The sequence below is a fragment of the Megalobrama amblycephala genome, linkage group LG3 (genome assembly GCF_018812025.1).
Source record: "Megalobrama amblycephala isolate DHTTF-2021 linkage group LG3, ASM1881202v1, whole genome shotgun sequence".
NCBI lineage: Eukaryota > Metazoa > Chordata > Actinopteri > Cypriniformes > Xenocyprididae > Megalobrama > Megalobrama amblycephala.
Window position 1 is genome coordinate 16,977,560 of NC_063046.1, and position 15,635 is coordinate 16,993,194.

The 15,635-nt window shown below is 36.5% G+C and overlaps 1 protein-coding gene across 1 annotated transcript; it reads left to right on the forward strand.

Moving 5' to 3' along the window:
* The first annotated feature begins 2,228 nt into the window (after positions 1–2,228).
* On the forward strand, positions 2,229–14,352 carry aqp9b (aquaporin 9b). Its single transcript, XM_048184315.1, has 6 exons — positions 2,229–2,531; positions 3,602–3,728; positions 7,544–7,681; positions 7,965–8,083; positions 8,791–9,008; positions 12,946–14,352. Exons 1-6 carry the CDS (start codon positions 2,430–2,432, stop codon positions 13,112–13,114), a joined length of 873 nt encoding a protein of 290 aa, XP_048040272.1. The 5' UTR covers positions 2,229–2,429; the 3' UTR covers positions 13,115–14,352.
* The last annotated feature ends 1,283 nt before the right edge of the window (positions 14,353–15,635 follow it).

Here is a 15,635-nt window from a genome sequence, read left to right on the forward strand (position 1 = left end):
CTGACAGCCAGTAGTAAACTGCACTGTAAAAATGTTTTGTCAGGTAAAAAATGTTTTATGAGGTAAAAAATCTAAATGATCAGTTCAAGTCAAAATAGTCAACACCAAATTTGTATATGTTTTTCAATAACATTCACAGTCTTCTTAAGGTTGCTGAAAATAATAATACATTTTCTATACCTATGTAGGATAAACGGTATGAAACTCAATCTGGTGGATTGAAATTGTACAGTAGACCATTAAATCTATTCCTCTTTTCAGTCTAGGGCATATCTATAACGTGTATTTGGCTGACAGACTTCCTTGACTGTTTGTTGAAATTAATATTAAAGGCCAGCCAGTGTTTCTCTCCATTAGGGTGCTCAAACTGCCACGTGAACGTTAAAGTTTTCTTTGGCAAAGCCCGTTTGCCCTTTTGATTCTCACAGATTCTCCTATAACAAATATATCCCGTCAGAAAGTTATTCAACCATCTACATCAAGCGATCACAGGTTATTTCCTCGTCGTGCCTCCCGCAGCGCCAGGACTCAGATAGCATTTACCTCAGAATATCCAATAAACATTAAAGACCATCTAAAAGGGCTTTTAACACTCTCAAAGAGTTTGTGGTTTAAAGGATTAGCCAACACAGACATTCACACTTCTACTATGTAACTGGTGGATAAGGAAGCTCTGGAAAACACCGGATCGCGACAAAAACATCTACGATTAACCTATGTTGCAGATAAATAAAACAAATAATCGCCTTCACACTTCCATGGTGGGCTAGTCTTAGAAGTTGTGGAGCGTTTATAGCGATAACTTGACTATCTTCAGTTGGAACAATCACAAATCCAAGTAAAGTCCTACATAACAGTCTAATTGTTTATGAAAAGTTATAATAATTTTAACCTCTCAGTCCTGTTATAAAAATGCTTTTGCTTTCACCGTGTCTTGCTATAACTAAATAAACAAATAAAGTAATTAAAAATATTAGGAAAAGATCGAACTGCCTGGACTTGAAAACATTTAGGTGCTCGGTGGCCTGCAAATGCAAGACTTGTAATCCGTAAAACCCAAAAGGTTAAAGTTATATCATCTATACTTAAATTAACGTTTAAATTACTTAAACTTATATTGCATTTGCCTACACAGCCATCTATAACTTAAATTAGAAAAAAAAAGGGGGAAAAAAGCCCAGCTTCCCTGATAGTTATAATGTGTGACATGCTAAGGGGCTGAGGGCTGTTAAGATGATGAAGAAGGGGTGTTATAATTTGTTAGAACCCACTGGGGTGCTTTTTCTCCATCAGCACATCCCCCTCATTTCACAGCACTGACAGTGTCTGCCTCACATCAAAGACGACACCCCAGAACAAGTGACAGTGATTAATGCAAACAAAACATACCCCTACCATCCTATCGCTTCTTCGGCTCACAGTCACTACAGTCATGGGACGCCACCGCCGAACTCTGGCCCTCTTTGTTTTTCCTTTGTCAAATAGCTCCACCCGGTGGACAAATATACGCATTACACGTTGAAGCTGCGCTGTTTTTGTGTCGATGCTTCTCCGAATCAGAAGAGAATCTGTTCACAAGAATAAGAAATCCCAATGAATTGCAAGTAGGCTATGCAAAATAAGACGTTAGGCTATATTTTGAGACTAAATTAAACCAAGACCTAGTTGTTGTTGTTTTTTTGTGCATGTGTTTTTCAGCTCACATAGCCTTAGACAGGTCCTGTATAGGTCAGTATAAAATTATTGATGATGAGGATTAGGAAATTTAAGTTTGTATCCATCTTGGTTTAATTTAATATATATAAATGCGTATATATAAATATACGCTCAACAAAAACAGGAAATGTATTGTAATTCACAATGTGTGAGTGTTTTAATGAATTGTATTTAAAAAATATATATTTTTATTAGACCTGGAGAAACAAATCAGCGTCACATCTCATTATATATTTCATTTTTTTTATCGAACTTTCATGCTTTATCGAACTGAAATGTGTATAGCTTACTCAGTCAACTCCAACTTCTGTTAATAATTTTAATACATTATAATAAAACATTATTAAATATTTATGTAAAATGTGTCATGTTTTTTTTTACACCTCGTAAACAAAGATTATTTGAACGCTAGTCTACTGATTTCTCACAGAACTCGTCGGTTCTGTAGCGTTAAATGTTCGTAAACGATAGGCTGGTTAACAAATAAGCTACGTTTCCTAACGATAGTGACCGGACTCGTATTTTTCTCAGCATGAAGAGGATGGATAGACTGAGAGCAAAGAGGAACCACCAACCTGTCATGTCAGAGTGTTTAATGACATCTAAAGTAGCAGGAGGGGCGGGGAAGGTTAAAGCCTAAGACACTTAAACTCCAGCGAGATCAGCTCTTCAACTGTCTGTCCGGACATCACATCTCAGCTGTCGGGGAAACTATGGAGCTCGAAAAACTCAGAAATTTGAGGGGGAAATGCATGCTGAGGCGTGACATCATAAGAGAGTTTCTGGCGGAATTACTGGGGACATTCGTATTAATAGTAAGTCTTTTTACCTGTCAGGACTTCAGAAGCAAGTAGTCTTGAAACTAAGTTTCAAGTGTAATTGACTGTTTTGTGTCCCTTTCTTCTTCTTATTATTTTTTATCAATAATAAAACAGTCTGTCAACTTATTTCATTTTTTGTCGTAGGCTGTATCTTGTGTTGAGGTTGATATTCATTCATTTTTAAGAAGCACTTATAAACGTGTGACCACATTTTAGTGTGGTAATAGTAGCTACATGTAAACATAATATTTTAGGCTCAATGCTTTGTATTAAATGCAACACCCTCTAGAGATGTAAACAACAGTGTATTCTTATTTATGCGTATTATTGTTCAGCTCTAATTGTGTAATTCTATATTAAATAAGTCCAATTAGACAAACACTAATTTTCACTCGCAGTGGTTTTGTATGTTAGTTTGAAAACCCTCTTCCAACAATTTTTGACAATTCTGTTTACCAAAGTAAATTCCATTAATAGGATTATTATTAATATTGCTGTATATTAGCCTATAAAGGTGTTTTTTAACTGTAAAGTTGAACTGTTCTCAGGATAAGTGTATTTTTCATCAAGTCAGATTTCTAAATGTTTAACAAATGTTATAAATATATTATACTTTTACATTTTGTAGTTTAGTGAACTGGTTTGTGCTTCATAATTGTTTTACTGTTGATGTCAGATTTGACAACTTATGCCATATAGACTTATAACATGCCCCATGCAGTGTTACTTTAAAGAGAAGTACAACAAAAATTACTACCTGATGTTTTGATGAGTAATATAATTTTTTTTTTAGATATTAAAACATGAAATACACAGAGACGGTTTGTACAGTGTATTCTACTGGTGTTAATTAAGTGAAAAGATTTTGATTCAGTGAGGCAGATCTTGTTGTTTTGGGGTGCCGCCCCGACCATAATGGATTGTGCTTTTGAACAAGCTGCCCGACTAATTAGTTTTGAATAAGTGCTCCACAACAAGAGTGCTTTTCCTATCTAGATGGCGGTGGCTTTTTCCACTAATTGTCTTCCTAATTTGTCTCTCCTCTGCTCATTTCCTGTTTACAGCTGTTCGGTTGTGGTTCAGTGGCCCAAACGGTCCTCAGCAGAGGCAAACTTGGAGAACCTCTCACCATCCACTTTGGGTTTACTCTAGGGGTGATGCTGGCTGTGTACATGGCAGGAGGCGTGTCAGGTGACTGGTCACTCTAGCCAATAGAGAAGTCTAGAATAGGCAGTAGCATGCACAGACACTGCATAAACTTCAGCTTACCTTTCAGACATTTACCTATAGTCGGCTATAAAAATAATACACACATTTAATGGAACTTTGCAATTAAATTGTTGAAATTAGTCCAAAATGCATGTTCATTCGATTGAGAAAAGGCATGAGTCTAGGACAGCCGAGTTCAAAGCATTTCATTTCAAAGGTCATATTTAGCTATCCATGAGTGCTGATTGTGATCTTTGGTCAAGCTCAACAAAACATACAATCTACTCACCAATCGCCATATGCCACACTACAATATCCATAATATAATCGATACCACATAAACAGCTCAATTTATTCCTCTATTGCAGTTTATGTATGTTTATTCTATTAAAAATTAAATCTGGTAAAATGTCTAGTGAGGCAGAAAAAGCCTTTCATGCAGTAATAAGCCTTAGACAGCTGGATCAAATACGCCCCATGCTGAGTATTCCATCTTGACCTTTGACCCCAAAGAGAGAGAGAGTGAAGGGTGGATTTGCTTCAATGCATAACAGACTTGCGCTTCCTTACAAATTTTAGGATTAATGAACGACGTAATAGAGGATGAAAGCCTTGTGCTCTCTGACACTGAAAAAAAGTGTCGGTATTTTTCTTCTTCTCAAAAATATACAGTAGTGATGGATGGGGGGGGAGGAGGAAATGATGGGTCAATTACATGCTCTTAAAACTTGCATAAGGCTTAGTGTCTGTCAAGTGGAGGCGTGTGTGTCGGGTTTGATATACCAATTGTAATCGTATGTCTGGCCTTCATTAAGTGAATTCCTCAAGGATTATGGTGAGGTGAAGCTTTTATTATAATGTGTTACAATAATGCAGATGATTCCGGGAATTTCCTTTATCATTTCCTTTAAATGAGAAGCAAAAAAAAAAAAAAAAAAAATTGACTACGCACTGATCCACTTTGACTAACCTCACTGCACTCAGGTGAATAGACTCCAGATAATCTCATTTTCGTTTGAGTAGTAGCTTAAATCTAGACTTCTTATGTGTTGTGCATTCATATATTGTATGTGGAAGAAACATACAAGAGATATATACACTAAATCTTTTATTTTGAATATACAAATGCCATTTATGTCTTTTTAGTTGTCAAGAGATTTAAAGTGCCATTTTTGAAGAGCTCTAGTATGTAAGAAGGAGCCTATGATTAATTCTGGAAATAAAGCAAAAGTTCACACTTACAAATAATCGGACAGAGTAAATAGTATGCATATTTGGCGTGCTGTCCGAGGAGAGGGCTCCGAGCTCGGTATTTGGCCCGAACCCAGAGCACTCCCCCCGTATTTCTGGTTAGGAAAGTAACCAGGCGAGTGTGAGGAGACGGGGTGGTGGAGGGATGCTGAAAACTGTCGAGGAAGATGGATGAGTCGACTGTGTCTATATATAGTGCTTCACTCATACTGATTGGGTAGATACGTTGATTACTGATTGCTGACAGCTGGCTGATATGACGTGATGATTAGTCCTCCTCCCGAATTTTGTTAATAAAACATCATTTAGTAGTGAAGCAAAATAACTGAGTACTAGAATTAGTACTCAGATGCCATGTCCGTAAATTATAGTAAAAAATCCAACGGATTGACTTTCTTCTTTCAGACGAATACAGTCTGAGTTATATTAATAATCACCCTGATGCTCCAAAACTTTATAATGGCAATGCAAATCAATCTATCATAAATGTACTCCACACGGCCCCAGGGGGTTTATAAAGGTCTTCTGAAGCGAAGAGATGCATTTGTGTTACAAAAATATCCATATTTAACACCTTATTAAAGTAAAATATCTAGCTTTCACCAGACTGCCTTCGTATTCAACTTAGGAAGAAAGTGTAATGCCTCTCGCAGTTCAAAACGCTTATACTACATCCTACACCTTCCATATTCAAATTATGAAACAAGCGTAACTGGCACAACATCAGTTATGCTTTTTCCGTAAGTTGAAGTGGAGTACGTTTATGATGGATGGATGCACTTTCTTGAGTTTCAAACAGATGGTTTCCATGCACTGCCATTATAAATCTTAGGAACACCAGGGTGATTATTAATATAACTCCGATTTTATTCGTCTGAAAGAAGAAAGTCATATCCACCTTGGATGGCTTGGGGTAATTTTCATTTTAAAGTGAATTAATCTTTTAAACATGGCTGACCGACAAATTTGCGACAATACGGTTTCGGGAAACAGTCGTGACTAGCTAGTTGATTTCTTCAATGGTTCATCATACTATGGCAGTAAGAAACGCACCTCTGCACTGTGGACAGTTGAAGTGTGTGGTCTTCTTAAAAAACAATTATTACATAAAATAGTAGCATTGGATAATAAATATAACAACAATAATAAATTGCCCTATTCATGTTAGCATCTTAATACACATTATAACATTTTTAATAAAAATGTAATACTATTTTATTTCATAATAATAAGTATTATTATTATTGTTATTATCATTGTCGTTTTATTCATGTTTGCATTTTATTTTAAAAATGTTTTTATTGCAATTATACACAGAAGATGACATCAAGGAAAGCTACAGAAAGAAAAAAAAAAAATAAATAAAAAATATTATAATTATTTTTTAATTATTAATATTATTATTAATAACAATAATAATAATAATTTTTAAAAAAATCAAACATGAATAAAAGGACAATGACGTTGTCTTGAGGAAAAGGTTGTGTTGCGGGGGTGGGTTGTGCAGGGAAGATATGTTGAGGGACATGCCGCCCTGTGGTTTATCCATCAGTAGCAGCATCTAGACCTCGAGCACACAATGGCGCATGTGTTATTTTGGTGATGCATGCAACTGAATTATCAGGAATGACAAGTCAGAGCCATATATGAATCCATATGCACGCAATGTTAAATATAGCCTGAGTTCTGTAGTGAAAATTGTGCATTTGTGCATGAATAAGTTGGTTTGCCCAGCAGCCCACATGACTGTGAATGTGATAATCTTACATGCTGTGATGAGTACAGTATTGAACTAATGAGCTTTTCTGGAGCATATGTCCCAGGTTGAAGTCAGGTGTAGGCACTGACCTGTAATTATTAAACATTTTACTGACTCTACATGAAGTACACAATGGAAAAAAATATTTTCTGTAATGTAAAAAAACCCTGTATCCAATCACTTGTGTTTTACTGTGTAATAAAACATATTCTGCTCTCTTCAATGTGAATTTCAAAATACCCATACAACAACAGACAAGGTCCTGATTCGCTGTGTTTTTACATTTAATTAGCTACTAATCTGTGAAGAAATCGGTTCAAGTTTATGTCAGGAAAGGCCAGTGTTTTCCAATCTGTTTTGCTGGCATTAGAGCTGAAGCGACGTGTACGGTGGGGTCAGAGACAGTTCTGAGCGCTCTTATGTCAAAGCAGAGTTACTCCTAAGCCCTGCTGTGATGTCAGAAGACTCAGCCAGATTATGTCAGACTCAATTCCCATTGACAGTGTTTATGAGGAACTCTCTAGATTAAGAGGGGGAAAGTGACAGTATACTGTTTACCTATATAGCAATGAGAGAAATCACATAACTGTGAGTTTGAAATGAATGACACAATATGTTCTTTTGGTTCTAACAGATAATAATCCGTATTACAAAAAAACCTCAGCATGCTTTTATACAAACCTCAATCAATACAAAATCACCATACACTAGTGGACCACTAAAACCAATACAAACACATTGCTGTCATCAAAAGATGCAGTCTCTCAGTTGTTGCATCTCATTGCAGGTGGACATGTGAACCCAGCTGTTTCTCTGGCCATGGTTGTTGTTGGGAAACTCCCAATAAAGAAATTTCCGGTCTATGTGGCAGCTCAGTTTCTTGGTGCCTTTGCCGGGTCTTGTGCTGTCTACTGTCTGTACTATGGTAGGTTTTCAGGGCACTTCTATGTTATTGCTTCTGTTATGGACTCCTCTTCTATAGCAGTCTGCTATACTTACATACATGCTTATATTAGACACACACAACTCAAACTAAATTGACTTGTTCAGGTCTGACCTTGGATAGATTTGGATTAGACATTAGATTTAACAAGAGTACAATTATCCTGAACAGTCATCAACTTACTTCCTATTAATTAATGAATAATATATTAATAAAATAAATAATATAATAAAATACCTAAAAAAAAAAATTGTCTTGTCCATAGGTGCCTTTACAAATTTTGATAATGGACAGCTGCTTGTAACTGGTGAAAATGCCACAGCAAAAATCTTTGCTTCATATCCAGGTGAACATCTCTCATTGTTAAATGGATTTATTGATCAGGTGAGTGAAACACAGTAATTCATTTTTCTAAATATCAAATGATCTCACTGCTTATTGTACAGTGAAGGGTATTAGTTCACCCAAAAATGAAAATTCCATTATTAATTACTCACCCTCATGTCGTTCCACACCCGTCAGACTTTCGTTCATCTTAAGATACACAAATTAAGATATTTTTGATGAAATCCGTATGCTCTCTGACTCCTACATAGACAGCAATTTAACTATCACTTTCAAGGCCCAGAAAGGTAGTAAAGGCATCGTTAATGTAGTCCATGTGACTACAGTGGTTCAACCTTAATGTTATGAAGCAATGAAATTACTTTTTGTGCGCAAAAACAAAACAAAAATAACTTTATTCAACAATATCTTCTCTTCTGTGTCATTCTCTTACTTCCTGGTTCTACATTAGAATGCCGGCTTCATAAAATTAAGGTTGAACCACTGCAGTCATGTGGACTATTTTAACGCTCTCTTTAGAACTTTTCTGGACCTTGAAAGTGGTGGTTAAATTGCTGTCTATGGAGGAGTCAGAGAGCTCTTAGATTTCATCAAATATATCTTAATTTGTGTTCTGAAGATGAATGTAGGTCTTATGGGTGTGGAACGACATGAGGGTGAGTAATTAATGACAGAATTTTCATTTTTGGGTGAACTAATCCTTTAAAACTTGTGGTTTAAATTATAGGCTACTGTTTCTTTAACAGGTGATCGGCACAGGTGCCCTGGTCCTCTGTATTTTAGCCATAGTAGATAAGAAGAATATCGGGGCACCTAAAGGCATGGAGCCTCTGGTTATTGGTCTGAGCATCCTGGCTATCGGAGTGTCAATGGCGCTGAACTGCGGCTATCCGATCAACCCTGCCAGAGACTTGGGACCACGGCTCTTCACTGCTCTAGCAGGATGGGGATTAGATGTGTTCAGGTACAGAAAACTTTTATTGTTATTGTTCAGTTGGATTTTCCACTTCTTCACTTAAAGGGTACATAACACACACAGTTTCCACCAATCTCATGTTAATCTTGAGTATTTGTTGAGTAGTAGTGCATCCTTCATCTCTCCGAAAAGTCTTTAGTTTTATCATATTCATAAAAGATAGATACGCTGTATCGAAAAGAGCCGAGCTCCTGGAGGAGTGCCTGGAAGAGTCACGAGCGCACGCAGCTTTTGCGTAGAGATCGTCTGCAAGCTGCGACATCATTAGAAATAAAAAGGGAACAAAAACGTTTGTATTGTTTACATTATATGCACTTGCCTGCCAATTGCCAACAAAACATAGACATCTGATGCAGCTTTACTCACCGCCCGTGGTTCCGACTCATGACCGGGATCTATCGCTGGGATCTGCAAATCCAGCGTCGAACTGGGACTTGTTTACAAAACATTTGTCACCGAAATTCTGGGAACAAACAAACATACATGCAGAACTCCATTGCTGCTCCAGAAAACCAAACTGCATCCACTGTTCCCTTAATGCTGGGTTCTTTGGGAAGCTGAAAAACGTTATCTTTCCCTAACAACCAAAAACACACTCCTTTGGTGACATTGCTGAAAAATCTCTCAGCTTCCAGAACCCAAATGAAGCACGTTGATGGGCGCTCTGGGTGACGTGTGCACACGCTTATCAGGGAGAAGTGACCATACAAGGAATTCCGCCCTTTGTGACGTGATACAGGGCCATACTCTAAAAAAACTTTCCGAAATTTATCCGAATCTGGAAGGAGTGTATTTGGCACAGAAATATTTCATCATATGTCCAACTCATGTTTTGAAACTTTGGCCATGTTTAGCATGAGAATGCAGCTCTTTAACAGTGTAAATAAGTCAGAATGCATGAAATAGCATGAAATGCTTATGTTGTAGCAGGGAAGTTTGTCTCTGGGTATGTGCAATAACACTAGACCTAGAAGTGTTACCCTGTTGCACAAAATTCGACCAGCATGTGAGAAACAGAGGCATGCCTCCCACCTACGTACTTTTAGAAACTCCAAATAGACTTTAAGTGCAAAGGCCTATCACCATTCTTCTGACAGAGCAAATGAATTTTTTAATGCACTTGTGTATCTCCTGCATACTGAAGCAATTTTAAAAATGTACGTGAGGCAGTCTCCTTGCATAAATATTCAGAGTGGCATGACCAAAGACAGGACGTATTTTATTCCTCTAACTCTTCCTATTAAAGGAAAAAAAGTTATCGTCTTTTACTATAACTCTGCTTTTAGCTATCACAAGTATGTGGGTCATTGTCAGACAGAGGTTCTATTGCTGCTCTTTAACAGCAAAAAGAGTCTGATTTTATGCACAGTTCAACACCAAAAGGATAGAGTAAAGAACGATGAAGCATCGAATAAAATAGTTGTAATGCAATATAGGTGGATAAAATAGAATACTGCTGTGTTTACAATCAGAAAATTTCAGAAGTGAAAACTCTCCAAAACGCCGTAGTCCTTTGACTCATTCATGCAAATCTCTTGAAACTGGCATATTCCAGATTTTCATTACTGTTCACGTGTGATATATTAGATTATGCTCTGGGATACTTCTGATTGGTCATTCAGCTGTCAAATATTTTTGTATATTTTGTTATTCGGCCCTTTACAACTATAAACACAGGGTGACGTCCATGAAGAGCTAATCACATATCAGTTGCCTAATATGCGAGGAAGTGCTTGATCTGTCTGCTTAATTTCTCTTCCGACTCGAATACAGATTACGGGTCACCTGAGTGCAAATGGCTCTGGTGTCATAATTGCAACTAACAAGCATGTGCATTGTAAAACCTATAGTGTACATGAACTTCCAGTTCAGCAAAGTGTCTGTATGCAATGCATTTGTTTACATATACTTTTGCCAACCTGTTTGTAGAGCAGGTTGAAGGACACAGAGCACTTGTTTTCTCAGTAGCCTATAAAAGGATCAAGGGATTGAGGGAGGGAAAGAGTGCTGCAGACAGGGAGCATTGGAGTGACACACTAAGCACAGATTACAATGAATGCATTAGTGTCTGTATAGCGAGACTAGACACAAACACTGTGCTGATATCATCCATCAGTCTGAACTTCAAACTCAAGATACGGCAGTAATGTACAGGAACATTCCTAATCAATCATGCGTGTCCAGTCTACTTGAACCTTTAACCTTAATTGCAATTGTAATTTACTATTGATATAGAATTAAAATGAAATTCAAAGAAATGCATATGTTTCATTAATGTTTTATCCCATTAATTTTTTAAACATTAGAAGATATGAATGATCAATATGCTAAATGATACCAATATAAATTAGCATTTAATTTATATACAGTGGTCCCAAAAAGTAATTTGAACAATTTGTGCAATATCTGGTCAATTAAAACATTTAAACATGTCTGAATGTCATTGCATTAAATGCAAAATATCAAACCAAGTGGCATCTGCCAAAAATTATACTAGACCTTTTCTAACACAATTTTGCTTCAAAACTATGTGTTTGTACTAATATGCATGTGTTGTGTATTATGGTGGCCGAGAGAGCTCAATGTGCCGCAACTGAAGAAAATGCAAACAGAAAACAGAAAAAGAAAATGCAAACAGAAAAAAAAGAAGAAGAAAAAACAGCAAAAACATCATCATTTTGACAACATACATGCTGCAAATACTCACAACCAAATATAGAAATGTGCTGCAAATATTCACAATGTAACCAAATACAGAAACGGACTGCAAATACAACACAACTAAATACAGAAACTCACTGCAACTGATCACAATGCAACCAAATACAGAAATGCACTGCAAATACTCATGGCACATATGCAATTAGGATGTTAAAATAAACAAAAAAAAACTACTTTCAGGTCATCATCAATACCACTGATGAGTAGACTGGGTAAACCCAGCCTGATCTGCCATTGCAGAACCATTGCTGCTTCTGCAAACCGCTGATCAATGCTACAAACCAATACAAACTAAACCTGTCTGGAGTTTTCGCGTCGCTCTGCAAAGTACGTCACCCGGAATCGTTGATCTGATTGGTTGAAGGACTATCCAATTGCGTGAATAATGCTCGGTGATCACGCCTCTTGTGCAGTAGAAAATACATACAGACTCCCCAGACCAATGTTCAATTTTAAATTGAGCTTGGTCTGGTGATAGCCAGACAAACTGACGAGTAGACATTAAACAATAAGCATGTCCCAGCCAGGTTTGTCACTTGTTGGGGTCCCCTTGAACTTTTCCTTTGTGGTCTGTGCTATTTACAGCACGGTTCTTTATTTATTTTATTTAAATCAATACTTTTCTTTTGCCCTTTCTTTCAACACTGATAATAAGAAATTACACTTGAGCACCAAATCATCATATTAGAATGATTTCTGAAGCATCATGTGACACTGAAGACTGGAGTATGATGATGCTGAAGATTCATTTTTGCCATCACAGAAATAAATTACATTTTAAAATATATTAAAATAGAAAACACTTATTATCATTTTTGATCAAATAAATGCAGCCTTAATCCCCTAAAAATCTTACCGACCCCAAACTTTTGAATGGTAGTATGTTTGTGTGTGTGTGTGTGTGTGTGTGTGTGTGTGTGTCACAGACAAAAACAACTTAAAAGTGATCTGTTCTGCTCATCTGGTTGTGATGGACTAATGAAATTTGTGAGGATTGAGTGACTACAGTATATCGGACTTGTTTGAATTGCAATCCAGCAAATTCCTCTTCTTGTCATTTCAGTTCAATCTCTGGCTCAACATACTGCATGTACAATTCTAATTATTATTTTTCTTTGAAAATTCTTACATTCAGAATTTTGCAGAGCCCTGACTTTATTCTCACCTGTGCCATGCATGTGTGTGTGTGTGTGTGTGTGTTCAGTGCTGGAGGAGGCTGGTGGTGGGTTCCAGTGGTCGGACCGATGGTGGGAGGTGTGGTTGGGGCAGTGATCTACTTCCTGATGATTGAGCTGCACCATCCTGTGCCTGAGACGAACCTTGAAGACAACAACAGCGTCAAAGATAAATATGAATTAAACACCGTCAACTAAAAAGAGAGGAAAAGTATAGTATCTTTTCCTTCACCATAGACCTCAAGCAAGAAGCTCCATTTTCTTCTCCGTCTTTACCTCTAGATCTCTTTTCTAAATCTTTTGCCAAGTATGTTCATTAAACCAAGCAGCTATGAAAGAGTCAGCAAGTGTTAATTAGACATAATTCTAGCTATTTTTCATGTTTTTAACAGAAGTAGAACTATAGAGAATGTTTAAAGAGCACCATTTATTTCATCAACATGGAGCAAACAGAAACATTCAGGTATTTTCTTCACTATCAACAAATGTCACACCACTGCCAGTAAAACATTGCAGGTGCTAATAGATCCTCCATATTAATTACTCTGAACTGTATTTAGAGATAATCATGATTTCCGACTGGTTTCTCTGGTTTCCTTTTTTCATAAGACGCAGTCGATGCAGTTTGTTCACACTCAGCGAGAGAGAGTTGAACTACTTGGTCCAATCTGTCTTCTTCTCACATTAACTTTCACAGACATCTGACAATATATCTTGCTATAAGCAGATACATGTTTTTCTCTCACCAAAACGAAGGAAGATACTTTACTGTCCACTCTGTTTACTCAAAGTTGAATAGTCCTCATTGTCTGTAAACAGGACGAATCAGAACAACATATAAACTAAGTGCATGCATAACTGCTGATAAAATAACATGCATGAGGTAACAGGATGAATGTTGCAGTGCATGCTAAAAATAAACCAGTGATGAACTATTAAATATAAGCTTAAGAAGATATAAATGTGTATTTATGCTAGTCTGTCAAATGTAGAAGAAAATAAATTTAGGAAGAAATGAAAGGAGCAGTATTGCGCATAATACCACATTTAGACATGTTCACATTTCAGGCAATGCTTAATGTGATCTTTTTAATGCATCAGTCGCAGCTTTAGGAGATATTTCATAGCTATTGTTTATGGGGAAAATGTTTCATATATGTGTTTTTTTTTTTTTTCTCTTTTAAAAATGATTTTAGTAATTTATTTCTTGGCACTTGAATTAATAGCAGTTGTTTGTACAATTCAAAGAGATCATATTATATATATTTTTCATCTTTTTATTGTTATTTCAGTTTCAGATTATTATTTTTTTTACTTTTTACTCTCTCATACATGAAAATTTTAAGATTAATTTACTTACATTCAAAACGTTGAAGACAGTACTGTCATTCTGCTAATGTAAACCTGACATAAAATAAACATACTGTTATGCATAACTCATGTCTGTTTTCCTGTGAATGAGGATTTAGACCACAGCAACCATTATATTCCTGTATTCTAGTATTGTTTCATTTGTGAATTAATTAACTTAGACAACATTAATGCAACTCAGCATATCCAGTATAAGCAGAACATCTGACCTGATTTAATCATTATCACTATCTTTGTCCATCACCATTAGCTCACTGAGTTCACTGAGTTTATGCATACATACATACGCCCTCCGTTTCTGCTAATCCGACTGTAGCTGTTCATCAGCCAACCATTCTATGAAACATGCTGCACATGAGAAAACAATATAAAGCTGATTATGATTTAAAAATGATCATCGTCATTATCGTCGGGAAGTATTACTTTCACTATTGGCATTTTAAGTGTACCTGTTTTGACTGATAGGGAAATAGTCAATAACTTTGCAACTACATGTCAACTAACTCTCATTAGAGTAGGCCTGTTAGTAGACTGTTAGGTTAGGGTTAGAGTAGAATAAGTTGACATGTACTTGCAAAGTTACTTACAATCAGTATAATGTCTGTAGGGGAAGCATCGAAATAAAGTGCAGATATTAAAGGTGCCCTAGAACTTTTTTTTAAAAGATGTAATATAAGTCTAAGGTGTCCCCTGAATGTGTCTGTGAAGTTTCAGCTCAAAATACCCCATAGATTTTTTTTAATTCATTTTTTTCACTGCCTATTTTGGGGCATAATTAGAAATGAGCCGATTCAGGGTGTGTGGCCCTTTAAATCCCGTGCTCCACGCCCCAAGAGCTCGCGCTTGCCTTAAACAGCATAAACAAAAGTTCACACAGCTAATATTACCCTCAAAATGGATCTTTACAAAGTGTTCGTCATGCAGCATGTCTAATCGCGTAAGTACAGTGTTTATTTGGATGTTTACATTTGATTCTGAATGAGTTTGAGGCTATGCTCCGTGGCTAACGGCTAATGCTACACTGTTGGAGAGATTTATAAAGAATTAAGTTGTGTTTATGAATTATACAGAACTGCAAGTGTTTAAAAATGAAAATAGTGACGGCTCTTGTCCCTGTGAATACAGTAAGAAACGATGGTAACTTTAACCACATTTAACAGTACATTAGCAACATGCTAACGAAACATCATGGTCTTTTAAACAAATGATTTATATAGGAAGGAGGAAACAATGGAGTTTGAGACTCACTGTATGTCTTTTCCATGTACTGAACTCTTGTTATTTAACTATGCCGAGGTAAATTCAATTTTTGAATCTAGGGCACCTTTAAACACAGTCTACTCTAATG

What these genes read in the sequence shown, in the direction of transcription:
- aqp9b (XM_048184315.1), top strand. Translation starts at nt 2,430, where the DNA reads ATGGAGCTCGAAAAACTCAGAAATTTGAGGGGGAAATGCATGCTGAGG. An exon ending in TGGGGACATTCGTATTAATA is followed by an intron (nt 2,532 to 3,601) that starts GTAAGTCTTTTT and finishes TCCTGTTTACAG; the next exon opens with CTGTTCGGTTGTGGTTCAGT. An exon ending in CATGGCAGGAGGCGTGTCAG is followed by an intron (nt 3,729 to 7,543) that starts GTGACTGGTCAC and finishes ATCTCATTGCAG; the next exon opens with GTGGACATGTGAACCCAGCT.